We start from the raw sequence: 26,838 nt of genomic DNA on the forward strand, positions 1-26,838 counted from the left end.
AGGATATAATAAATGCAAGTCAGCAGCTCGTATGGCGCAGTGGTAGCGCAGCAGATTGCAAATCTGTTGGTCCTTAGTTCAAATCTGAGTGCGAGCTATAATTTTTTATATATATTTTTATGACGACAAACAACTTTTGCAATATAAATATCATGTTTTACGAATTTTCTTTTCTTTTTTTTTTTTTTCTTTTTCTTTTTCTTTTTTTCTTTCACTAAAACAAAAAAAAAAAAACTAATATCAATTAACACCGTCCTCTTTAAACATCTCTGTAATATCTTTTAGATCGATAGTAACAAAAAAAAAAATTAGATTCAGTACTACCAATTTTACGTATATATATAGATAGATAGATCTAATTTATTTATTTTTTCTTTTTTTTTTTTTTTTTTTTTTTCCCACTACAACTAATAAAGTAAATATGCCTGAAAAAATACCAAAACCTACTAATATTGATAGTGTCAAATCCAGTTCCGCCACAAACGCTGGAAATGTTGCCGGAAACTCTATCGCCAAGAAGGTGACTAAAAGAAATCCTGCCTTTCAAGCTATGGGAATACCTAATTTCAAGTTGCCAAATAAAAAATGGATGTCATTCTGGACATTTTTAGGTGGTGCAGTTGGTTTGTGGTTGTACGATCGTAATGAACAGAAACAAATTAGGTCTAAATACTGTCAATTGGTTGAAAAATATGGTCTCGCAAAAATACCTCCAAATGTAACTTCTAGAAAATTGACTGTTTACATAACACCACCACCTAACGATTATTTAAGTACTTCTATGAAAGTTTGGAGGAGATATATTAAACCTATTTTTTATACTGCGGGCCTAGATTACGATGTGTTTACTGGTGAGAGACAAGGTAGCATTAGAATTGAAGTTAGTGGTAAAATTAGAGAGTTACGGAGAAAAATTATAGCAAACGATAAAAAATTGTATGAACTGCAGCAAAAAAAAAGATTAGAGTCTTCTTGGAAATATAGAATCTCGCGTATCTGGCAGAATGGGCTCCTACCACAACATAAAAAATCCACCACCGAATTAGAAGAGGATCCAATACAACAAAAACTTATGGCTCAAAAATATAAGGATGAGTTTGATTATAAAAATTTATTGGGAGTCTATTATCAAAATGACAATTTAAAAAAATTAGAATTTTTTAATGAAGATTCTAAGGTGGAATATGTTGTTTTGGCTGGCGGTGTTGTTTGTTTGGGCAGGGGTGCTTACAAAGAATATATTCAAGGCGTTCACGAAGGATTATTGGGCCCAATAAATACCCCAGAATTTGTTACTAAAGATATTGAAGTAAGAAAAGAGGCATGGAGAGAGGAACAGAAAAAACTTAGCGGACAAAATGCTGATGATGCTGCACCAATTGATGAATCCGAAATGCCCAAGTTCATACCTAAACCTTTTATCTCTCCGGAAAATTACGCAACTGAGGGGAAATTGCCGGGCGAGTTAGTAGATAAAACTAGAGCTTTAGGATCAAATATTCCTTTTGTTTTCAGGCAGCCTATTTTAGAAATACCACACCCTAAAGTGGTTGGGTTTTTAAATATTCCAAGACGTATTTACAGATTTTACACAAAAAGATACGAGGTAGAAACATTCTGCCGTGAAGCTGCTAGCGTAGTTTTACAAAAAACACACCCATTTACAGAAAAAGATTTGGATTGGGGTAAGTTTGAAGAAGACGAATGGCCTGCTAGATGGGTGCAAACAGGAATAGATAAACATAGTGAATGGGTCCAACCATTAGTTGGTGACGCACGTGTTTATAGTCAATTGACTTGTTTTGATCCTTCCAAAGTGCCCAAGTTGTATACTGGTGGTGATTCTGAGGTTGTTGGAAAAGAGTCTAATGTAAAATAATGACCTGTGATTATTTATGTTTATATGTATATAGTAGTGATTTAAGTTTTTTTTTTTTTTTTTTTTTTTTTTCAAATTTAGAATTTAAAACTTTGATTCATTTCTGGATTGCTGTTAGCTAACATATATATATATATATATATACTGGTAATTATTTAAGCCCCTTGACACACACAGAAATTGGGCTAGACTGTATGTTATTTGAATGTTTTCACTAAAAAAAAATCAAAAAAAAAAAAAAAAAAAAATTATATCTGTGTATTATTTCTGAAAAGAAGCGGGAAAAATTTCCAAGTTTTTTATATTATGCATGGGATATGTACGTATGTTTGAATTAATTTACTCTTTCTATTTCCATTTATCTAAATTGTGATAACATTCAAAAACATCAGCATAACTTAAGGTAGCAATACCACAAAGAAGAGGAGAAAAGACAGAGACAGAGAAAGAGAAATAAAGAGGGAGAAAAAAAAAGGAAAAATATACATCAATAATGTCCTCATTTTTTAAGCCACCAATTGATATAGAATTGTTATTGGACGGAGAAGAAAACAGGAAATATGTAGAAATACCAAACAAAAAACAAGGAATTACGGATAGATTTAACGTTTATGACGATGGTGAAAGTGTAAGTGGTATAGTAACATTGCGAGTACGCAGTGAGGGTAAAAAAGTAGAACATATGGGAGTAAAGATAAGCTTAATTGGCTGTATTGATATGAGAAAAAATTCGGAAAAAAGAAAGTCTTCAGAATCGCCTTTGTCTAGTAACGATAAGGCTCATGATACCAAAAGTGGAGTTGATCAATTTTTATGTTTGACTGCAGATTTACTGCCTAGTGGTGAGCTAGTACATTCACAAAATATTAAATTTAGCTTTAAAGATGTAGAAAAGAGATATGAAAGTTATAAAGGCACAAATGTAGAAGTTATGTATTATTTGAAAGTTACAGTTTTGCGGAAGGCTGCCGATTTGGTAAAAATTAAAAGATTTTGGGTACAGTTGTATGAATCAATGGAAAATTATGAAATCAAACCCATCCGATTAGATATAGGCATTGAAAATTGTTTACATATAGAATTTGAGTATTCTAAGCAACATTACACTTTAAGTGATGTTATTGTTGGTAGAATATATTTTTTGTTAACGAGATTGAAAATAAAACATATGGAATTGAGTTTGATAACTAGAGAAAAAATAAATCGCAATAACAAAATATTTGATTCTAATACTATAAGATATGAAATTATGGATGGATCACCAGTTAAAGGAGAAACAATTCCAATTAGATTATTTTTAAGCGGGTATGATTTGGTACCAAATATGAATTTGAATTATTTTTCAGTGAAACATTACCTAAGCTTGGTTATTATCGACGAAGATAGCAGGAGGTATTTCAAACAGTCAGAAATATTTCTACATAGGACAAGGGATTAATTATTTTGCTTTCTTTACTGTCCGATGATCTGTCATTCTATAACTATATATATATATATATATATATATTTGTTTTTATTTTTTATTTTTTTCAATATATAATAAAATGAATTCTGTTATTACATTTGGTAATTCATAAAATAGGGTACTGAATGGGGGAGTCGTCCATTTTCAGATTATCTAAAAAGCTGCTTGATAAATAGTAACTTTTAAATGTATATCAAATATAATGTTCAAGAATAACTGCTTCAATTCCAACTTTCTTTTTTTTTTTTATTTTCGTCTACAAATAAGTAACCCCTTTTCCTTTACTTTTTACTTTTAGATAATAAGAGAGATATAAAAAAAGTATCAATTTGGTGAGTCGCAAATATATCTTTTAATAGTTGCTGGGTTTTCAATTTTTCAATTTAGCTTAAAACCAGCCTCGTACAAAAAGTGTTTTTTTTTTTTTTAATATGGCCTTCTCCCAATTAGGAAAAAGATAAACAATATTAGTGTCAGGACCTGATTTTTTTTTTTCTTCTTCTTGAATTGATGAAAATAAATAATAATAATAGTAAAAAGAATCATAACAAACATGAGAAAAAATTCAACTTTCTTAAAAATAATATAAAAAATAAATTTAAATAACAAAAAAAAGTAAGTATAGTTCAGTTGTGTAGATAGCTTTTCAAACAGAAAAAGAAAAAAAAATAAAGCTACATAAAAGACAACAAAGCATTTTTAACCTCAAGAGCTAAAGCTTTCCGGTAGAATAATTACTTACTAAATTCCTATTTTATATCATATAAGGATATCTCTCGACAATATAATCAACAAAGTCTACTAAAACAAAAAAACAAAAAAAAAAAAAGAGGGTCAATTTTCCACAAGTTAAAAAGACTAAAATCAAAAGAAAATTAAGAAGTTTGGTAGAAAAATAGATATACATAGTTAGTGAGCTCAATTATATTTTTGTTGAATAAAGAGAAGACTAAAGACTAGTCTAAGATAAAGAAAGCAAATAATAATTTATCTGTCGAAGAGATTTTATATTTGATTATTTCGGTTTAACCTTTTTCATTTTCTTTATTTTCTTTTCAATTTGATATTTTGCATTTTGCCTCTTTTTTTGTTTTTTTTTTTTTTTTTGAATTCAAGTTTCTTATTTAGATTTTATTATTTAACACCACTCACATTTAATTGATTATATTTAAATCGAAGCCAATTATATCTGTAGCTCCACCAAGTTGGTCGTTTAATTACTATTTCTTCTATACCAGCAAAAGCTTCACAACAACCTAAGACTTTTATTATTTATAAAAAAATCAAAGGCTTTAAATATTGATATACAAAAAGGGAAAAAAAAAAAAAAAATACAAACTATACACAACTATATGAGAAAAAAATTTTTTTATCCATTATCGTTTGATATTATAAACCCTTTAATGTGTTTTTTATTAGGATCTTTATCAATTGTTTTAACGGTCAAAGTTCAAAGTTCAAATCAAGCATCCACTATTATTTTAAGCGTTTGTTCACTCTTAAGTGGTATTTTACAAAGCACACATTTTTTTCCAGACTATTTTTCCATAGATATTCCCTTTCTGATACAAAAAAAATCTAAATGTCTACTCGACGGGTTAATCACCATATGCCATCTAATGATATTAGCCAGTGCAATTGTTCATTTAAACTATTTATTCAAGAACAGTTTACAAGCCGGAAATAGGCATATAGTTAGCGAGTCAAAAATCAACATACTAATAGCGCATAGTGCAATATTACTAGTGCAATTATTAACTTCTGATTGTTTACCAATGGTTTTAAATAATGTATATAATACTCAAAATGGCGAGAATGATAAAAATAAAGATCAAGAAAAACAGTTGTTTGTAAATCCACACGATATGCTTTATAAGAATTCAGAACAAACATTGAGACCAGATTTGGATGCCTGGCCTAGAAATATATCAACAACAAATTTAAGTTTTGGAACAACGCGCGATTTGACCTCTAGCACAGATACAAAAATTAATTCAAGTATTAAAACCAGCTTTATGAACAAAATATCATTTATAAATAAATTACAGAACAAACAAACAGAACCTAATTTTGATATAGAAGAAAATGATGGACTTGCTAAAAGATATGTCAATAGATTATCTGTAATTCCAGATATGTCTTATTGTACTGAAAATGAAAATAAAATGGATGACAATAATAATAACACCATTGAATTAGAAAGAATCGATAGTTTGTTATTACCCCCATGTTCTACACCACCGCAGTCTGCTTTAATGGGGAAAAATCAAACGAAAAGTTGTGCAACGACGAAACCATTAAACAGACTGGAATTTAGTAGCGACCAGGACGATAATAATACGATATCTATGGAAAATGATTATTTTGATAAATATTCAGCGGATATTCCAATTATCCCAACGGGGAACACTGCCAAGCCAGTGGTTGATTTGTCCTTTTTAGATTTGCCGAAGCATGATAACATCAGGATAACGACGGAACTCTCGAAGATTGAAGACGATGTTGAAAGAATAGATAATTCTAAGCTTTTGGGTGCCGAACCACCTATTATTTATCAAAATACCGAATTCATGTTTCCTGCCAAACGAGATGATGGGCATAATTCATTCTTTGCTAATGAGAAGTTCCAAAATAATACGGACACAGTAGATATGTTAGATGAATTTTTACAGGATAGAAAACAATTTCATTTCGAAGATGAAAATGAAGGGAGTATAATAAATGAAGGTTTATCATACAGAGAATCGGTTTTATTAGAGGATAGTTTCCAAGAAACGCCAATACATACTCATTTTACGCATAAATATAAAAATTCCAATGCCATTTTGTCTTCTCCAACAAAATCGGTATCTTCATCAATAGCATCGGGAAAATTGGCCAATATATTTAATTCATCTTCTCCTTCCACTTCCCCAACGGCGACTTTTAGCAATCATGGTGGTACGAAAAATAACACCAATGCTAGACACCAGCACACTTATTCCTTGTCTTCTCAGCGGAATAATATAATTAGTCACAAACCATCTTTGAGTGCTTCTTCATACTCTACAGTTAAACACTCACCTATAGGATATACTCGTGTCACTTCAAGCACTTTTGGAGGTCCGGCTATTAATAATAGTAATCATCCTCCCAATACCACTTTACAAATGCGCACTGCATCATCTAGTCCTATTAAGGGTAAAACAAGAAGGTTAAGTGCTAAATTATCACTTTCAAATATTTCCTTCATATCCGAACCAGATGAACAACAAAAAAAAAGGGATGGTATAGTTGATTTTAGCTATGTCCAATCTTTGCAGAAAAATCACAGCCCTAGTAAATCAGTTAATTCTTCTAAGGACACAAAATTAATAATATCTCAACCTTCCACACCAATAGAAAATAGAAGGATATCAAATTTTATCAAGATTAATTTAGGTGATATTAATTTAAAGAATAGAAAAACTTCTTTGGTTCAAAACTCAGAATTAGGTGCGATGAAAAGAAAGACTGCAGATGAAGTGATTTATAAAGAACCATACGATACTAGCGAACATGTTAACGAAGGTCGTAGTACCAATACCATATTTGTTAATCCACAAAATGTTATATCTAATACGGTAAACAAGAGAATTAATAGTGAAAATAGTAACAGTAGCGAAGAATCGACTTTTCCTAATATTTTAGTCAGTGAATATGATAAAGAAAAATGGAAAATTATAACGGACCCAATAAGAATTTAAAAAATGCATTTTTTGTTTTTATATATATATATATTTTTTTTTTTTAAATTAATATCAATACCAATTTTATAATATCTTTTTATTTATATTTATGTACAAAATTGCTTATAGAATTGCATTTTCCTATTCCGCCATGTTTGGTTATTATCCAAATATTTTCCATTTTAACTTTATCGCCTTTTCGGATTATCGGAATGTTTTATTAAATAGATTAAAACATTTCGGTTAACTCGTTTCTTTTTTTTTTGTTTTTTTTTCTTTCATTTTACATTTCATTTTTTCTGTAAAAAAAAAAAAAAAAAATTAATAAATAAAAAAAAACAAGTGTTCATTATTTCTGTTTGTCTCTGTTTCTTGTACCAATTAGAGATAACAAAATTAAAACAAAAAGAAAAACATAGTCTGTATATACATACCAAACATGAGTTCCAATGATTTGTTTGATGTTTTTGGTGAAAATCCTCTGAACACTCCACCCTTACCAATTGACAATGAACCAGAAGAAACCATCGAGAATAAGAATAATGAATCTTCAAACAAACGTAAGAATGTAGATGACATTGACGCATCAACCAATAAAAATAAAAATGACTCAAGTACTAAAGACTCGTTGCCTCCACAATCCAACAAAAAGTCTAAACGATTCGAAAAAAAATTGATTGATAAAAAGGAAAACAAAAAAGAAATACAACCTGTTGTTACCGATTCCTTTGAACAAGAAGCCAGTAGAGAAGTAAAGGCATCTTCCGGTCTAACCAATAAACCGACAACTGCCGTAGAAGATGATGGAAAGGTTAAATTATCTCACCAAGTTAGACATCAGGTTGCATTACCACCCAATTATGATTATAAACCTATTGGCGAACACAAAAGGGTTAATGAGGCTCGTACTTACCCTTTCACGTTAGATCCTTTCCAAGATACTGCAATTTCTTGTATTGATAGAAATGAATCCGTTTTGGTTTCCGCACATACATCTGCTGGTAAAACAGTTGTTGCAGAATACGCCATCGCTCAATCCCTAAGAGACAAACAAAGAGTCATATATACTTCTCCAATCAAGGCGTTATCAAATCAAAAGTATAGAGAATTACTTGCAGAGTTTGGAGATGTTGGTTTAATGACCGGTGACATTACAATTAATCCGGATGCCGGCTGTCTAGTAATGACTACAGAAATTTTAAGAAGTATGTTGTATCGTGGTAGTGAAGTTATGAGAGAAGTTGCCTGGGTTATTTTTGACGAAGTCCATTATATGCGAGACAAAGAGCGTGGGGTTGTTTGGGAAGAAACTATCATTCTATTACCAGACAAAGTTCATTATGTATTTTTATCTGCTACCATTCCAAATGCAATGGAATTTGCCGAGTGGATTTGTATGATACACTCCCAACCTTGTCATATTGTGTATACTGATTTTAGACCTACACCTTTACAACATTATTTATTTCCAGCACACGGTGATGGTATTTATTTGGTTGTGGATGAAAAAAGTACCTTTAGAGAGGAAAACTTCCAGAGAGCAATGGCCACTATAAGCTCGGGCGATGATCCAGCTGATTCAAAGGGAAGTAAGTCTGGGAAATCGTTTAAAGGTGGTGCTTCAAAGGGTGACGCGAAAGCAGATATTTATAAGATTGTTAAAATGATTTGGATGAAAAAGTATAATCCAGTCATTGTCTTTTCCTTCAGCAAACGTGATTGTGAAGAACTAGCTTTAAAGATGTCAAAATTAGATTTTAACAGTGATGATGAAAAAGATGCTTTGACCAAAATTTTTAATAACGCTATTGATTTGCTACCGGAACAGGATAGAGAATTGCCTCAAATTAAGCATATTTTACCATTATTAAGAAGAGGTATTGGTATTCATCATTCCGGATTGTTGCCCATTCTAAAAGAGGTTATTGAAATTTTATTTCAAGAGGGGTTTTTGAAAGTCTTGTTTGCGACAGAAACGTTTTCTATTGGGTTGAATATGCCAGCTAAGACAGTAGTTTTCACAAGCGTCAGAAAATGGGATGGTAAGCAGTTTCGTTGGGTTTCTGGTGGTGAATACATCCAAATGTCTGGTCGTGCCGGTCGTCGTGGCTTAGATGACCGTGGTATTGTTATCATGATGATAGACGAAAAGATGGAGCCTCAAGTTGCCAAGGGCATGGTTAAGGGCCAAGCTGATAGATTAGATTCTGCCTTTCATTTGGGTTATAATATGATTTTGAATTTGATGAGAGTCGAGGGCATTTCTCCCGAATTTATGTTAGAACATTCATTTTATCAGTTTCAGAACGCTGCATCAGTCCCTGTCATGGAAAAGAAGTTGAAAGTTTTGGAAGAACAAAACAGTAACCTTGAAATAGAAGACGAAACTAATATAAAATCATACTATGATTTAAAGCAAACTTTGAATGGTTATTACAATGATGTTCGTTTAATCACAACACATCCAGCTCATATTTTAAGTTATTTACAACCAGGCAGACTTTTACATATTAAAATTAATAACACTAATGATTACGGTTGGGGATGTGTTATTGACTTTGTTAAAAGAACCAATAAAAGAGACCCTAATGTTACATTTACTGATCATGAATCTTACATAGTAAATGTTTTGGTTAATACTATGTATGCTGATAGCCCAGTTACTTTAATTAAACCCTTCAATCCTAATTTCCCAGAAGGCATCAGACCTGCTTCACCGGGCGAAAAATCTGTTGTTTGTATCATTCCAATCACCTTGAATTCTATAAGTGAAATTGGCAAATTAAGAGTCCATGTTCCAAAAGATGTCAAATCTACAAAACAAAGAGAAACAATGGGGAAAATGCTATCTGAAGCTAATCGTAGATTGAATGGTAGTATACCACTCTTGGACCCAGTAAAGGGTATGAAGATTGAAGATGAAGATTTTTTGAGATTATTAAAAAAAATTGAAATCTTAACACAGAAGTTAACCTCCAATCCGCTAGCTCACTCCGTGAGGTTGAATGAAATCTATGACAAGTATAAAAAGAAAGTTGAATTGAACGATTCTATTAAAGCATTAAAGAGTAAAATTAGAGAAACCCAAGCAGTTATTCAATTAGATGATTTGCGTCGCCGTAAAAGGGTTTTGCGTAGGCTAGGCTTCTGTACTTCTGAGGACATTATTGAATTGAAAGGTAGAGTGGCTTGTGAAATTTCAAGCGGTGATGAATTGTTGCTAACAGAATTGATCTTCAACGGTAATTTCAATGAATTAAAACCAGAACAAGCGGCTGCTCTTCTTTCATGTTTTGCCTTCCAAGAACGTTGTAAAGAAGCACCAAGATTGAAACCTGAATTGGGCGAGCCGTTAAAAGCCATGAGAGATGTTGCTAGTAAAATTGCCAAGATTATGAAAGATTCTAAGATTGAAATTGTGGAAAAGGACTATGTTGAAGGCTTCAGACATGAACTAATGGAAGTTGTTTACGAGTGGTGCAAAGGTGCATCATTCGTACAAATTTGTAAGATGACAGATGTCTATGAGGGTTCATTGATTAGAATGTTTAAGAGATTAGAAGAGATGATAAAAGAATTGATTGAAGTGTCCAATGTTATTGGTAATAATGATTTGAGGGAGAAAATGGAGGCTGCTTTGAATATGATACATAGAGATTTAGTTTCTGCTGGTTCCTTATATTTGTAGTTATTATTATTATTATTTTTTTTTTTACATAACAAATATGTACACACACACACACACACACACATATATATATATATATCATTGTTTTGTGAAAATTCTTGTAGTGTTAAAATTTTTGCATTCATTACTTAGATACTTATATTTTTTAAACTTAAACTGAGTACCATTATGAACCACCTCTTTTCACCACCTCTAGTTCTTTTTCTAATGGACCTTTCCACATTTTTAACGTGGTGTCGCTATGACCTAATAATGTTATTAGCACTTGTTCTTTTAAAGCCAAAATTTCTGGATCCCTGAGTACAGTATTTTTAGAAATTATTGAATCAGACACAACTTCTGGTAATGAAAATAACAAATAATCTGCAGAATAGTCATATTTTACCAATATTTGAATCAATAGTATCTGTTCTAAATAACTCATTTGCAGAATTTTCTTACCTGATAAAAATTTCTTTAGGTAAGTAAATGAGACACTCGAAGAGCTTAAATTTTTAATTATACAAAAACACCTCATATTCAATTCCACTATTGAATCAAGGACCATTTTATGGTATTTTAGCAAATATATTGGGTTTGTGAATGACAAAAAGTCTACAATATCTTTATTGGCTTCGTTTATATGTAAATATTTTAAGTCTAGATCGCGATAAAGTTCTTCTGTTCCTTGTAATTGTGAGACTTTGTGAAATAACTGAAACAAATAAGACTTAGCAAAGTATTTTGCATCATTATAGTCATCAATATTGGCGTAGATGCTGGCGAATGCAAATAAACTTGGTGTCACTTTTGGAAGTGGGATTTCTCTTCCAGGGGAAGAGTTTTTTATAAGATCAATAACTTTAATGGTGTATTTGATTAAATTTATTAGGTTTAACACATCTTCCTTGGCCAATTTTAGTACATCAAATTCAAGAAATAAATGAATTCTTCCTCCTTTTTTCAAATCTTTAGAAGCACTAACAAAGATACCCAAAATATCTAAAAGTCGAGCTAACAAAATACTATCAACATTTCCAGAAAGAATTTGTGATTTTAAGTTCGGTAGTATTGTGTCCACCATTGGGGTATATAAGTTGTTTGATAATGATTCAAAAGTATTTTCTAATTCAGAAATAATAGCAATATCAGTGTCGTTATCAAAAAAGCGAGCGACCATGGAATCTATTATTGACTCATTTAAATATTTACCTTTTAGTTTCATCAAAACTTTACAGGATATTTTCACTAACTGAGTGATTTTGCTGTCAAATGCTGCCTGAATATCCTTTTCTGAATATGTTTCAGCTACCAGTTTATCTGAACATATTAAAACCATATTGGATAATAATTCAAAGAGAATTTCATAATTTAAATCATAGTCTGATGTCAACAAATCCTTGATCTGCAACAATAATAGATGAATATTGTTATTACTTTCGTCCAATGAGGTTAATGATGTTATATTTACATTTAATTTACGCATTAAAGTGTTAACAGTGTTAATTTGTAACTCATCATTTGAATCTAAATTGGTAATAGAATCCACTAATTCTGTAATTAATTGATTAACTAATGACATATGGATACTTTGTTGCCTTTTAAATATTACATTTAAAATGTATTAAACATTTAAAATGGTTCATTTGCCACTAAAAAATCTATAAAGAAAATTAAGTATTGAAAAAAAAAAAAAAGCAAAAAAAAAAGCAAAAAAAAAAGCAAAAAAAAAACAGGCTGATAACATTGATATTACTATTAATATGTGCGGTTTGACAAGTTCCCAAAGAAAAGAAAAAAAAAAACAAAAAAAAAAATACTGTAATGCATAATAAAATACCAGAATCTAGAAAAAGATCATTATATTCAGATTTTAGGATCCTAAAGGAATTAAATCCAGAAGGTTATGAGGCTAATGTAGTATTTTGGAGCAACTACATTGTATCTTCCTCCAAATCAATAATAATAAATTCTAAATCGTTTTTAGAGTCTTTAAACGATCCAACATATCACTTACCAAAAAGTATTGATGTTGCATTTGATTTTCTAGTAAATAATAGGAAATTGATCCCTGTCAATGACTTTATTATGCCAGAATCTAATTTTAAAAAGAATTTGAAGTGGATTGTATCAAAATCAATAATAGATTTGTCATTTAAAATTAGGTCGGCCAACAAAACTTCTAATAAGCAAACTAATAGTACGCTACTTACAAATTCATATATTGACTCTATAGATTTAGTGAATATTGGTTATCTTCAGGAGCTATATGATACTGAACTTGCAAGGTCGCTCAAAACAAAAATATTGGATAGTGCAACTCGAATTACAGATCTTATTTTTTCGATAGATAGTTTTAGTAGAATTATTTTAAGTTTTATTTCAAAAGAAGAGAAACATGCCGATACCGATGAACACATACAAAGGAACATCTTATTGATATATTTAACGAAATACAAAAATATAATAAGCTATGATTCGGAAAACCAAGTGATTAAAGTTCATAAAAATACCATAAAAGAATCCCTTAAACCTATTTCAGAATCTGATATAGCAATATCTCGTTTAAAAGACACTATAACAAAATTCACTATTAGAAATACGCATTTAGAAACAAACATATTAGACTGCGATAAAAGTATCAAAGATGCTGTGTCGACAAAATCACCTAATTTGGCCAGAAAGTATTTGAAAACAAAGAGAATATCAGAAATTTATTTAAACAAAAGCTTAGCTAATCTAGAAAAGCTCGAATCTACTTTGGATATAATTAATAATTCGCTAGATAACCTTGAATTACATAAATCTTTGAAAATGTCCAATATTTTGATTGGGGAAATTAATAATAAAGTTGGTTCCGTAGAATCTGTAGAAAACTTATTGGATGATCTAGATGATAACATACAAAACACAAATGCAATTACTGACATTCTATCTTCGGCAGTACCTTTGTCTACTGATGAAGAACAAGAGATTGATAATGAATTGGACCAAATGATCAATGGTATTAATAACAAAAAAATCGCTAATAATAATGATAATGATATCGATCAAATCATATATAAGAAATTACAAGACTTACAAATCAACGATAGTTCTCCTATAGAAACAATAGACAATAAGAATCAAGAAAAAGTTACACAAAATACAGTTAAATTGTCAGAGTGAGACATTATAATTTTTTACTCCAACAATAATGACAGCAAAAAAAAAAAAAAAAAAAAAAAAAATTAACCATATTTCCTACAGCTATATAATTATATATACATATCAAATAAATAACTAGATGTATCAAGCATCTTCTTCCATTACCTTCGTATATTCAATCCTTAGCTTTATCATCCTTTAAGTTGACGTTATTACCATTATAAGTGCTTCTTTCGTCATCATTTACATTTTCATTTTGTGTTAAAAAATGGTAAACATTTGGTGTTGAACCACTTGTTACAGACAATTGGGATTCATTATTTACTGTTGAATAAAACGATTGTCTGGGTGAAAGATATGTGGAGGAAGCAGGTGAATGAGTTACATCATATGGCTGGTGATTGTCCACAACATCGTTTATAAAATTACTGTTATTAGAAATGGCAGAAATATTGTCATTAGGATTATCATTAGAAAGGTCTTTCTCAGTTGAATCTTTAGACCACCAAGAAGAAACCCCCCTATATACTTTGTATAATAGTCCTGGATTTTTTGATTGCACATGGGCTATGTTTTTTTCTTCTATCGAGAATGGTTGTAAAATCAAAGCAGACCTTGGTGGTAGCTCTAAAGCTTGCAAACTTTTAAGTTCATCGGCATCACCAAATGTCACCCTAGGTATGTTCCTATGAAAAGAATATGGAACGTCGCCATCTGTTCTATTGATATCAACCCATTTTCTGACATCGTTCAATGTTTCTTGCGAGTTAAATTCATGTGTTAGAGTATTCCCATTTGTTAATCTCAAAAGCAAGGCACACTTTTCTTTATGAACTGCTGAGCCTTTAATCTTATCTTTAACTTCTACTGGAGCATTTTCACCTTCTCCGTTTTTATTCATATTGTTAGATCTTAACATTTCACGTTCATAAGATTCACGTTCTTCTTTATCTTGCTTTAACAAACGTTTAATTCTCAGTTTTTCTTCTTTAATTTTATTCTGTTCGTTAATAACTTTTTGTCTGTACTTTTTCTCTTCGTTAGACAACTGTGCAATTGGCGCTGAGGACGATGTAGTAGATTGATTGGATGGTTTAATGGAATCATTTAATATTTCAGGTTCAACAATTCCATCGGGTGTTATTGATGTACTTTGTTGCAAAGACCGGTTTATACGTGTATCTACTGGTGGAGATTGGTTTACATCAGTACCAACTGTGGCAGAAGTTGCTGTGTTTGGGCTTTGCACAGCTTGTGTATCTTTAATTGTATTTATACATTTCCTTAATCTTTCACCCAAACCATCTTGATCTTTGAGTAAAACTTCAGTGATATTTCCACCAAATATACAACAAACACTAGGCACAGTAACATTAGGAGCTATTTGCTGGAAATAACCAAACTGTACAGAATCCTTGAACAGTTTTAACAAAATCGAATCTTTAGCAATGAGATCAAGTAAATCTTCATTTAGCCAACTTAATAACCATTGATCATCATTATCATCAGTGCTATAAACAATCAAGGGCTTATTACTTTCTAGAGACTTTTTAACTGCTGTTTCAACTGAGGTCTCAAATAGATAATGTAATCTTTCCATTATGTTGTTCTTTTATTTGAGTTTCTTTTTCCTTTTTTTTATTTTATTTTAATATATTTGTTGAATTATCTTAAAAATGTTACTAATTCCACTTTTTAATAATGATTAAAGATTAAAACAAGAGATAATGTTTTTATATAGGAGAGAAAAGGCAAAGAGAGAAAAATAAAGAAAGTTATGATACAGTTTATCGGTTAATGATTAAATGTTTTAATAATGAAAGAGGTGTCTTATTTTCCCAAGTTTTTTTTTTGGTTTTAAGGGGTGGGGGGGTGCTTATTTTGGTAAAGGAGAAATTAAACAAATTAAAAGGAAAAAAAAAAAAGAAAAAAAAATTTGTTTCTTGTATACCGTAACTTCGGAATATGGAACTAAATAATTGCAATTCGGACATGTGCAATCTCAAACAAAGCCCTAACTTTAGGGCAAGTGGGGGTTTCTCTTCTTCTTCTTCTTCTTCTTCTTGCATTTCTAATCAAACTTAGGCATACATCAACAAAGAACAAAAAATAAAATGTGATTCAGAAAAACAATTTAAACATTCTTGTAGTAATTCCAATATTTAAAAATGTAAAGTAACCAGGAAAATACAAAACCATTAACCAGATAGACCTTTTTCTTTCATTTTCTTTTTTCTTTTTTCTTTTTTCTTTTTTCTTTTTTTCTTTTTTACTTTTTTTCTTTTTTATATGTCAAGCTTTTCTCAAATTGATCCGCTGCCCAATATTAAAGATGTCGAAGTTAGAGATACTATAGGACAAGGTTCTTTTGCAATAGTTAAAAAGGCAACGTTGAAAAATGACGACTCTTTGGTATTTGCTATCAAATTTGTTCATTTGCATACTTGCAAAAAATTTGGATTAGACGATAATGCCATAGCAAATGAAGTTTTAATCCATAAAAAGTGCTCAAAACACCCAAATGTAATTAGACTGTTAAATTTTAGTGTCTCTACCAACTATTTATGGTTAGCTATGGAATTGGCAGCCGGTGGCGATCTATTTGACAAAATCGAACCAGACGTTGGCATTCCCGATCAAGAAGTTGTTCAATTTTATTTTCAACAACTTTTAAATGCTGTACATTATTTACACAATGAATGTGGCGTTGCACATAGAGACATTAAACCTGAAAATATTCTGTTGGATAACCATGGCAACATGAAATTGGCAGATTTCGGATTGGCTACTGTCTTTAAGAGACAAAATGGCACCTACAGAAATTCTATAGATGTTTGCGGGAGTCCCCCATATATGGCTCCAGATGTTTTAGCAGACGGCGGTTACAGATCTGATGTAGCCGACATTTGGTCTTGCGGTATACTCTTATTTGTTCTATTAACCGGGTCTACGCCTTGGGAGGAACCTAGTGCCAATGATCAATGGTATGTAGATTTTGTGGAAAATGATGGCCGAATCCTTGCTGGGTCGTGGGAACGTTTAGATATAGATACATTAAGTTTGATTCGTGGCATATTAAAACCAAAAGTTTCTCAAAGATATAGTATAAGCAAAATCCAATCCCATAGGTGGTTGCAAAAAAAAAGGGTTTCATTTGTTGATGAAAATTATCAATGCAATAACGCAGAAGAATTATTTAAAAGGTTAACATCAAATTTAAAAGTTTCATTATCTGATGACGATTATTTTAGATTTAATCACGATTCTTTGTTAATGACACAGAAAACTGGAGATTTCGATAGTGAAAATCATTACATTTCTAATAAGATAACACCGTTATTTTCTCAACAGGATGAGGGGTTTGCAGTTTTAAAACATGATAACTTGTATAAAAAATACATTCCAGCTGCTACTCAAAACGTGTGTCATCCAGACCCTGTCATTAATGTTAGTAACTTTAATGATCAAAAAAAATGGCATATGATTATGAGTCAAGATCCTTCATCCTCACAATATAAAGTTTCCACCGAAGAAAACTTCAAACCCTTTAGCAATAATATCTACACTCGTTTTTATAGCGTCGAAGACATTGAAGATATATTAAAAGTTTTAGAAAATGCCATCAAAACTTTAAATGTTAGCAACTGTTCCTCTATTGTGAATGAATATGCAAATTTAATTAAATTATTAGGTTCTGCACCTATATATCCTTTGTCTATATCTATTCGAACCATTGATACTAGGAGACTACTTTTAGCAGGCTATCTTAAGATTCAACAACTAGATGAAGATTTAAAAACTGTCACATTTATACGGACAAAGGGAGATCCACTAGAATGGAGAAGATTTTTTAAAAAAGTTACATTATTGTCTAGAGAAATTGTACTACAATGAAACGTGAAAAAGGGAAATAAGAAGAGAGAAAAAAAAAAAAAAAAAGAAATAGGCACTGCATATATTTGCTAATTTTTTTTTTTCCATCCAATTAAAGAATTTTTACGAAAAATTAAAATTGTTACCATTACATAATTTGTTCATATTGTATTTAGAAATGTTTTTATTTAATTATCATCATCATCCATGGCATTCAAAAAGCCTAATAATTCCCTTCGAACCATTTTCTTCTCGATTTCTTTCAAGGAATGTAGCTCCGATCTATCAATATTACGTACTCTTCTAATGATATTTCTAATTTTTTTATTTGGAAAATCCTTTCTGAACTGCTGTACGTAAGCTTCAATAGGATTCTCAACCGACTTTCTTTTAGCTGGTATTACAAAAGCATCGGAAGATGGTCTATTTTCATTAGACTCCAAATTATTATCTTTACAAATGGGTAAACTACAACTATCAGTGAGAATATCAATAGTAGCTAGGGTACTGTCATTTGCAATTTCTTTGGATGGTTCAATTAAATTTTCATTAATTTTTGTAGTATGTGACAATTCAGTATTTTCAAAAGCTTCAATAACCTCTTTGTCATCTTTTTGCCCCTGTTGATCTTTTTGATCCTGTTGATTTTTTTGATCCTGTTGATCTTTTTGATCCTGTTGATCTTTTTTATTTAAACATGGTATTTCAACCTCTTCATTGAAACTTGCTTTATCAACAGAAATAATATTTTTCTCATTTAATTTTTCAATCGTAATATTCATTTCGGATTCATCTAAAGATTCAGGAGCTTTAATTTCAGTGAAACGGGAATAATGTTCTTCATGCCGTTTCCCCTTGCCGACCTCTTCTTCCTTAAAAAATGCATCCAATTTTTGTTGTTTCCGTTTCTCATTATTTTGATTATTGGTTGCATTAGTGATGGTATCATCTTTATCATCTTCCATATTTGTTTCCAAAGTCTCAATTTTCAAATCGGTGCCATTACCTGTAGATAAAATTTTCTGTGTTTTTTTATCCAAAGGGGGCCCATTATATAATTCGTTATCATTAGGAACAGTAGCTTTAGACAATAATAAATTTTCTTCAATTATGTTCTTTCTAATAGTTGTATCATTTGAAAGAGGTGTATGATTTTTCCCAAGATCATCTTCGTGGAATGAAACATCGTCCCGCACTATATCTTCAGTTTGAATAGGAGTCATGTCCTTTTTTAAGTGTGAAGTAGTTGTTGTAGAATTAACAGATGACGTGCGTGAATTTTCTGATACTAAATCATTAACTACAGAAAACCCCTCTTTTGCGTTAAAAGCACAATCTATAATTTCTTCTTTAGTCTGGGTATCACTTGTCATAGGAGCTGATGTTCTCAAATCGTTAGGCAATTCGGTAGAGGTATCCTGAGTATTAATATTTAAGGCATCTGCATAAGACCCTTCGTCATCTACACTCCCGTTGATATACCCATTACTATTAAAAGTACCAGTATCAGTGCCAGAAATTGTGTCGTGACTATGTTCAATATCCAGATTCTTGGAAATTATTTGCCCACCAATAACAGCATTGTTATTTGAAACGGCCAACATATTAGTAACAACGTTTTTTGAATTTTGAACAATGTTTTTGTTGTCGTCTTCCAGTATTATACCATTTTCATTAGTTGATGATGACTCCATTGTCGCGTTAAAAAGTTTAGGAAAATATTTGTTCAACCCTTTTTTGGAGTATTTATTTGATGGGAGATTATATTTGTTACTTGTTGGTACGGAGTGTGCAATTGGAACCAAAATACCTTGCTCAGCAGTAAAACTATCTATATAATGCGAATCATCATAGTTCTCAAAATGTTCAACAAGTAAATTGAAATTTGATTTCCCAAACTCCATGTTAGGTACCAATAGCTTTCCAATATTTAAGTTTCTATGTTTTTTAACCACCGAGATCAGCGAAAAAACCGTAGCCAACGAAAAATCTGGATGTAAAATCAAACACCCCATGATTTCATCAAAATAATACTCTGTATATCCTAAAGCAGCAATTTTGGCAAAGACATTTTGTAGTACGGAATTTTCTTGACGAACATAGTAACAACAGGCTTCATGGAAAAGTTTAATATTAAATATTTTTTGTTTTCTAGTAAAATCTTTCCCACGAACGATAATAAACTCCAAAAAATGATCCAGCTCTAAAAGAAAGACATCATAGAATTTCAAATACAAAAATTCTAAAAGAAACTCCTTGCAATAGTGGAAATCACCATTTAAAAAAATTTCAGCAACTTTACCGCTCAATTTGTGGCGAGCCGGAATATTGAAGACATATAATGAGGCTACGGTTTTTGGGAACAATATATCTGTGTCAATTTCGGAAATGACATTCCAGGCAAGACCACTTAAAGAACATTCTGATAGTATATGAACATAACCATTTAACAATTGAGGATCAGGTTCTGTATATAAAAAGGTCAAATATTTATTCAAAAACATTCTGAATAATGAGAACTCAGGCTTTTGAATATCTTGTTTCTTGGAATATATTAATTCAAAAATTTGAGAACGGAAAGTTTTCAAAATGGAAAAGTTCAAGTCATGAATAGTGTAAAGTATTAGCAATTCCAGTTGAAAATCTTTGGTAAATGTATCAAAAAAAGAAAAAACAAATTGAATATTTTCTTTGATTAAAATTTTGTCAGAGGTTTTATCCTTTTTGGTCAAAAAAACATCAACTAATTTCTCAACGCCTTGATGTCTATTATTTTTTATTAATTCGCCTGTAGTAAAAATGAAAACTATTTGATTATCAACGGCTATATCTAGTAAATTCATAAATAGTCGTTCATTTTTTTTATCGTATTCCTTGTAGGCTAAAGTGATAAATTTACTAACAACTTTATAGGGCCACTTGTCAAATTCAAAATATTCGCCCAAATTTAGGTTTATTTGCAACCTGTTATACAGATGTATAAAATTTCTTAGCACTTCATTACTTGGTACTTTATTGATTATTTTCAGAATTAATTTGTAATCTTCTATAGTGAGAGAGGAAGAAAAAATTTTGGATGCCATATAAGCTCTAACATATAAAGATATTCTTTGATTACCCAAAGTTAAAAGACTTTCTAATAAGGCAAACTCTGAAATACCTAGCCTGGTAATATCTTTTGCTTGAATCAAAAATTGTATAATATCGTCATTAGGAACTTCTTTACTGATTAATTCACCAAATATGCATGTGAACATTGATAAATCAGGTGTTTCTGAGGAAAAAATTTGGTCATTAAAGATTACAGGAATATTTCTAAGAGCAACTAAAACTATATTTTCCATTTCTTTTTTATCTTTTTTCGATATAGCATCAGCGATCAACATGTTAAAAAGGGTACAAATCTTTCTACAAATATCGAAATTCCTAAGGGAAGCAGGTGTTCTTAGCAAGAATTTCAATAATAAATCTGTCGAATACCGTATATCTTCCTTTTTTGCCGAAGTATTTGAGACAAAGGTGTATAAAAAGGAATAAATGGTATTCCAATTATCTTGGATAAATTTTTCTGACAAAGGTATAAAATCATCACATAGTATAGGTGTATTTCCAACAATCTTAAAGCTATTAAAACGATTTGCTTCAACGTGGTTGTCATTGATTTTTCCAAAAAAAACGTTAAAAATTTTTGACATTTGTTTAATAAGAACAGAATTACTGTTTGGAAACACAAAAGAAACCATATCAATGAAAATTTGTGATAATTTTTCGAATATAAGTTTTGCCATCTCATTATTTTTCCTTTCATAAGCGATAAAATACAAAATTTTGTTGAAAATAAAAAAGTAGTCCTTTGCAAAGTTGTTCTTCTTACTTTTACACTGGTAATATGGGTAAAATAATAAATCTATGACCATATCTTTAAGTGGCAAAAATCCTTCATCTGATCTAAAACCAGTGGTTACCAAAAAAATTATTACTCTCCAATTTCTAATGGCATATTGACAGGCTTCCGTGTTATTCATATTGTAATATGAATCACTGACTTTTATCCAAGAAGTATCATGTAATATAACAATAGCATCGCGAGTAGAATTGAAACGGAAAAAAGCTAAAAGTGTAATAGTTAGCCACATATCTATGATTATTTTATAGTTTGTTCCCAGTTCTACGGAATGTAGAAGATGATAATTGAGCAAGCTCATAAATGACTTATTTGGGTCACTCTTCATAAAACCTAAAATTCCATTATTATTATCTTGACCATTTATTTGGTATAAGGGAAGCCACTCTTTTTTTAGTAGCAAATTCACATTTGCTTTAAATAAATATTCTTGAATTTCAATTCTTGTATGATCTTTATACAAGATTTTTTTCACTGTATTTAATAAAATTTTAACTATAATGGTCATAATATGCTCATTTTGGATATTACCAGTTTTTGCAAAGATATATCTGGACAATACCTCATTAAATAACCAAATTTTAGACAACTTAGACATATGAAGAGGATATTTTATGAGAAATGAATGAATTACGGAGAGTTTTTCGGCAATTACATTGGAGCTATCTAAATCTGGGAATTGTGTTATGTTAGTTAAAATTTCTTTAATAGAATTATCATCATTCAAAAAATATTTCCCCATTTTTTCATCGATAAAAAAGGAAAGTTGTGTATGCAGTATAGATTTGCTATTTCCCACATGTTCAAATGGCTTCAGTGGGAGTATGAAGTCTTTGTATATTTTTTTACTAATGTTCAAAGTTTCTGAATCTGCAAGCAAAAAGCTTGAAACTCCATCACACGAATAAATCCAACTGAAAAATTTACCAATCTGGCAATAGACTCTGACCAAAAAGGGATTTTGTTTGAACTTTTTGAGAGGAGAACTTGTTTGGTCGGTATGCCTCTCATCAGATATTAAAGAAGAGGCTTGTTGGAAATGATTAAAAAAAATTTCAATTTTTTGCATGAACAATTTGGTAGCAAAATTCATTTTTTCTTGATACTTTATATTATTGTTTCTTTCAGAGATGGCGTTATGATTCGGAAGAATGGCATTGAATGTTGCATAAACTTCATATAGCAATGGCGAAATTTGTATTTCTTGTTTATCATTTATTTTTATCAATTTAGATTTTAATTCATCAATGCCGCTAGATAAAATAGCCATAAATTCTTCGATGCTTGAGATATTTTGTAAGACATGAACAACACCTGGTTGCCAATATCCTGGTGAAAAGGGATCCGTAGAATCATTAAGATCTACTGTTATTTGTATTATATCGTTTGTAATTCTATTTTTTTTAATAGGACTAGGTGATTTCAAAATAGGTTTATTTGGTTTTGGTGATTTTAAAATTGACTTATTATGTCTTGGTGAAATGGTACTGCTAGCTGTAAAATTAGTATTAATGTGATCAGTATTATTTGAATCGGGTATTACTGGTTGTACAACATTAGCTACAACTGGGTTTTCTGGAAAAGTTACTTTTTTGTTTAAAACTTCATTGTTGTTGTTATTGTTGTTGTTATTGTTGTTGTTATTGTTGTTGTTATTTTGTTGAATATTAGAATCAGTAAGTTTTGGCTTTTTCAAGAGTCCATAAAGATTAAAAGGATTAATTCTTTTGGACATTAAGACACTTTTTTTTTTTTTTCAATTAACAATATTATTTGCCGTTTTTAGAAGATAGTATGATCATTTATTTGTTGGCGGTTAAAAAAATATTAGTATAGATGTGTATAAATCATGAACGTATGCAAAAAATTATTTTTTTTCTTTTTTTTTCTTTTTTTTTTCTTTCTTTTTTTTTTTCTTTCTTTTTTCTCTCTTTCTTTTTCTCTCTCTTTTTCTCTCTCTTTTTCTCTCTCCTTTTCTCCTTTTTCTTTTTTTGAACACGTTTTTTTCAGATTTAGTTAGTATTCTTGTTAGGAAGCGGTATCCCTTACTATTGGTCCCAAATAAGCGACGTAAATTGCTAAATAAAAGTAGTTTTGTATTTTGCGCGGGGTTTTTATTATTTTAATTTATTTTAGCTGGAAAAAAAAGAAAACAAAATAACAATAAAAAGACATCAACAAACTATTTTATGTCAAAGGTAAGGCTGATATCAATCAAGTGATGGTATGCAGTTATGTGAATGAAATGTAATTTCCTGGAAGATTAAAAAATTGCTGATTGAATCAAGTAACAACTTAAAAATAAAACGACTTTTTTTTTCTTTTCTTTCTGTTTGTATCTATTGTTATATCATTATTGGGTATTTGGTCTGAATATTTCTGTAGTGACTAGAACAAGGTTTATCGTACTAGATAACATAAAAAAAAAAAAGAAAATAGAAAATACAGATAACAAATTTATATTTTGCGACGGGAAAACAGAAATGAAAGATTTACAGTACTCAAGGAAACCAAAGCATCCAAATGCTTTTTCTTTAACTTTGCTCATCATAAATTTCGTTGTCACTTTCTTTTTTTGAGAGCATTTGCCGTAGTAAATTATCTTTTATTATTATTTTTTTTCACTTATCAAAGATTCATTATGTCAAAAATACTTTAAGATAGATATTAATTTTTTTTCTTTTCTTTTTCTATTTACTATATCTCCATTTTCTTTACAAAAAAATAAAAAAATAAATAACAATACAATTCTCCTCAATTAATCATTAAACTAATTAAATATAAACATAAAAATACCATTCTAACAAATCCTATCATTAAAAAGAAATATATATATATATATATAACAAACGTTCTTTACATAAAAAATAATTAAAAATAAAAATAAACTTATATTCCAAAATATTTATAATTCCTTATTTTATTTTAAACCATCTTTACATTACATCTGTTACTAATATATCTATACAAAACTATCAACAATATAAAGACATCCAACAATAAAATCCTGATAACAAAAAAAAAACATATACATATATATATAGAAAAGAAAAAAAAAGAAAATGAAACAAAATTCTCCGGATCTTGAGGCGCATCCAATTGCTTCCACTAATAATATAAATATCATTACATCTTTGGTCAGTAATCAAGATTTGGATATTGTGCATCAACAAGTCGAGCTAGAAAAAGAAGAGGTTCCAACAACAAAATGGAAAAAGTTTTTAAAGAAATTAGAAGTTCCACATGAGGGTAAAGCCATCTCTATTTTACGTAACCCAGATCTAGAACCAGTTAAAGATGAGGACAGGAATTGGGGGTTTTGGTCTAATTTTGCCTATTGGGGGTTACCTAATTTTTCCGTTATGACTTACAGTACTGGGAGTGCGCTACTAGGTTTGAATTTAGATATTAAACAATCTATTGGTGCTATTGTCATTGCTAATATAATTATTGCTGGTATGACAATTTTGAATTGTAATCCAGGTTTAAAATATCACATTGGTTATACTCTAGATCAAAGAATGATTTTTGGTATTTACGGATCTGTAATTGGTATCATATTCAGAGTTGGGATTTCCGTTGTTATGTATGGTTATATTGCTTGGTCTGGTGGGTTGTGTGTCAATATGATGTTGGAATCTTTGTCACATCATTATTTACATTTGCCTAATTATTTCCCAGATAGTGTTCCTATGGATACCAAAGGATTAGTTGGATTTTTAGTTTTTCAACTTGTTTCAATGTCATTATTTGCTGTTTCTCCAAGAAAAATTCGTTTACCTAATATCATCTCTTGTTTCATGACTTTGTTTGCTGTTATTGGTATATTGGCTTATACCGTGAATAAAGCTGGTGGTCCAGGTCCGTTATTTTATCAACCAGTTGAGTTAACTGAATCAGTACGTTCTTGGGCTTGGATTTTTGCTATCACCATTTGGGGTTCTGGTGTCAGTGTTGGGATTACAAATCAAAGTGATTTTTCAAGGTTTGCAGGAAACACCTGGAGTTGCTATTTGGGTACATTTTTCGGAGTTGTTTTGCCAGGTACTTTTATCTGTGCTGCTGGTATGTTTGTTGCTAGTGCCTGTAAAAAATTGTATGGTGTTGCTTACTGGACCCCAAATGACATCAGTCATCAATGGTTAATGGATAATTATGATGGCAAGGGAAGAGCTGCTTCATTTTTCGTCGGTTTGGCATTTGCTGCTTGCCAAGTGTTTCTAAATATGACTCAGAATGGTTTTGCATGTGGTATGGATCTAACTGGATTGTTGCCAAAATATATCAATTGTGCCAGAGGTACTTTATTTGTTTGTCTGATTTCATGGTGTGATTGTCCATGGACTTTTTTCCAAAGCTCTAGTACCTTTTTGGACGCTATGTCTGCCTTCGGTATGTTTACTTTACCAATAACTATCATGAATTATGTGGAATTTTTCATCATTAGACGTTCCAAATTATCAATGATTGATTTTTTCACAACCAGTCCAAACGGCAGTTACTATTATTTCCGCGGATTTAATATCAGGGCAGTTGTAACGTTAATTGTAAGTGTGGTTCTTGGTATACCAGGTTTATACTACTCGTGTAATCCTCAAGTTGAGGCAAATGCGGGTATGATGAATTTTTTTGAAGGTTATTGGTTTTTTATTCCAGTCCTTTCTTTTGGACTATATTTAGTTTTAAGTTACGCATTCCCTTATAAACATGATAGATTAGGTGTTAGTGACCCTGTTGATTACTTCAACTGTTTCAGCGAAAAGGAATGTGAAGCAATGGGTATGATCAAATACGAAGGTGATGGCGATGCTTATGAGATTATTGATACAGAGTTAATTAGCCAGAGAGCTGAACATGAATCAATTTCCGGAACTAGTGAAGGTGGTATTCAAGAAATAGATGAAATTGTTGCTAAAAAAGAATAGATTTTGTAATTTGAGACCATTTTATTTTTATTTTGTATTTTTTTTTTTTTTAATTGTGTATGTAGTAGGTAGGTGTATTTTTATTTTTTATTATTGTTATTATAAGACTTGATTTAATTAATATTTTATTAGTGATATTTTTTAAATAAGAGGGATGTGAAAAAAAAGGCAAAGTTGGTATAATTTTGGAAACTTATTTACAGGGATTTTTGCATTGAGTGAAGATCCAAAGTTTATGTTATAGACATTACAACGGCTGAAGAAAAAGGTC

At 30.5% G+C, this 26,838-nt stretch overlaps 10 protein-coding genes and 1 non-coding gene across 11 annotated transcripts; 8 read left to right on the plus strand and 3 right to left on the minus strand.

The window, feature by feature from the left end:
- The first annotated feature begins 25 nt into the window (after positions 1-25).
- Positions 26-97, plus strand: SCDLUD_003568. Its single transcript has one exon. It is a non-coding gene; the product is annotated as a tRNA-Cys (tRNA).
- A 324-nt stretch (positions 98-421) lies between these two features.
- TIM54 (Tim22-complex subunit TIM54) lies at positions 422-1,879 on the plus strand (the record flags this gene model as incomplete). The annotated part of the gene is made up of 1 exon (XM_046078125.1): positions 422-1,879. The coding sequence occupies one exon, from the start codon at positions 422-424 to the stop codon at positions 1,877-1,879; it is 1,458 nt and encodes a 485-aa protein (XP_045934510.1).
- Positions 1,880-2,372: 493 nt separating this feature from the next.
- On the plus strand, positions 2,373-3,317 carry PEP8 (retromer subunit PEP8; the record flags this gene model as incomplete). The annotated part of the gene is made up of 1 exon (XM_046078126.1): positions 2,373-3,317. The coding sequence occupies one exon, from the start codon at positions 2,373-2,375 to the stop codon at positions 3,315-3,317; it is 945 nt and encodes a 314-aa protein (XP_045934511.1).
- Positions 3,318-5,119: 1,802 nt separating this feature from the next.
- Positions 5,120-7,069, plus strand: IRC8 (Irc8p; the record flags this gene model as incomplete). Its single annotated transcript, XM_046078127.1, has 1 exon — positions 5,120-7,069. One exon carries the CDS (start codon positions 5,120-5,122, stop codon positions 7,067-7,069), a length of 1,950 nt encoding a protein of 649 aa, XP_045934512.1.
- Positions 7,070-7,490: 421 nt separating this feature from the next.
- MTR4 (ATP-dependent RNA helicase MTR4) lies at positions 7,491-10,739 on the plus strand (the record flags this gene model as incomplete). The annotated part of the gene is made up of 1 exon (XM_046078128.1): positions 7,491-10,739. One exon carries the CDS (start codon positions 7,491-7,493, stop codon positions 10,737-10,739), a length of 3,249 nt encoding a protein of 1,082 aa, XP_045934513.1.
- A 166-nt stretch (positions 10,740-10,905) lies between these two features.
- HSM3 (Hsm3p) lies at positions 10,906-12,300 on the minus strand (the record flags this gene model as incomplete). Its single annotated transcript, XM_046078129.1, has 1 exon — positions 10,906-12,300. The coding sequence occupies one exon, from the start codon at positions 12,298-12,300 to the stop codon at positions 10,906-10,908; it is 1,395 nt and encodes a 464-aa protein (XP_045934514.1).
- A 242-nt stretch (positions 12,301-12,542) lies between these two features.
- On the plus strand, positions 12,543-13,886 carry CHM7 (phosphatidic acid-binding protein CHM7; the record flags this gene model as incomplete). Its single annotated transcript, XM_046078130.1, has 1 exon — positions 12,543-13,886. One exon carries the CDS (start codon positions 12,543-12,545, stop codon positions 13,884-13,886), a length of 1,344 nt encoding a protein of 447 aa, XP_045934515.1.
- Positions 13,887-14,040: 154 nt separating this feature from the next.
- SCDLUD_003575 (UBX domain-containing protein) lies at positions 14,041-15,465 on the minus strand (the record flags this gene model as incomplete). Its single annotated transcript, XM_046078131.1, has 1 exon — positions 14,041-15,465. One exon carries the CDS (start codon positions 15,463-15,465, stop codon positions 14,041-14,043), a length of 1,425 nt encoding a protein of 474 aa, XP_045934516.1.
- Positions 15,466-16,154: 689 nt separating this feature from the next.
- Positions 16,155-17,759, plus strand: CHK1 (serine/threonine protein kinase CHK1; the record flags this gene model as incomplete). The annotated part of the gene is made up of 1 exon (XM_046078132.1): positions 16,155-17,759. The coding sequence occupies one exon, from the start codon at positions 16,155-16,157 to the stop codon at positions 17,757-17,759; it is 1,605 nt and encodes a 534-aa protein (XP_045934517.1).
- Positions 17,760-17,926: 167 nt separating this feature from the next.
- Positions 17,927-23,377, minus strand: RIF1 (DNA-binding protein RIF1; the record flags this gene model as incomplete). The annotated part of the gene is made up of 1 exon (XM_046078133.1): positions 17,927-23,377. The coding sequence occupies one exon, from the start codon at positions 23,375-23,377 to the stop codon at positions 17,927-17,929; it is 5,451 nt and encodes a 1,816-aa protein (XP_045934518.1).
- Positions 23,378-24,704: 1,327 nt separating this feature from the next.
- Positions 24,705-26,567, plus strand: SCDLUD_003578 (uncharacterized protein; the record flags this gene model as incomplete). Its single annotated transcript, XM_046078134.1, has 1 exon — positions 24,705-26,567. One exon carries the CDS (start codon positions 24,705-24,707, stop codon positions 26,565-26,567), a length of 1,863 nt encoding a protein of 620 aa, XP_045934519.1.
- Between the last annotated feature and the right edge of the window lie 271 nt (positions 26,568-26,838).

Source organism: Saccharomycodes ludwigii, chromosome IV (genome assembly GCF_020623625.1).
Source record: "Saccharomycodes ludwigii strain NBRC 1722 chromosome IV, whole genome shotgun sequence".
In the NCBI taxonomy this organism is placed as follows: domain Eukaryota; kingdom Fungi; phylum Ascomycota; class Saccharomycetes; order Saccharomycodales; family Saccharomycodaceae; genus Saccharomycodes; species Saccharomycodes ludwigii.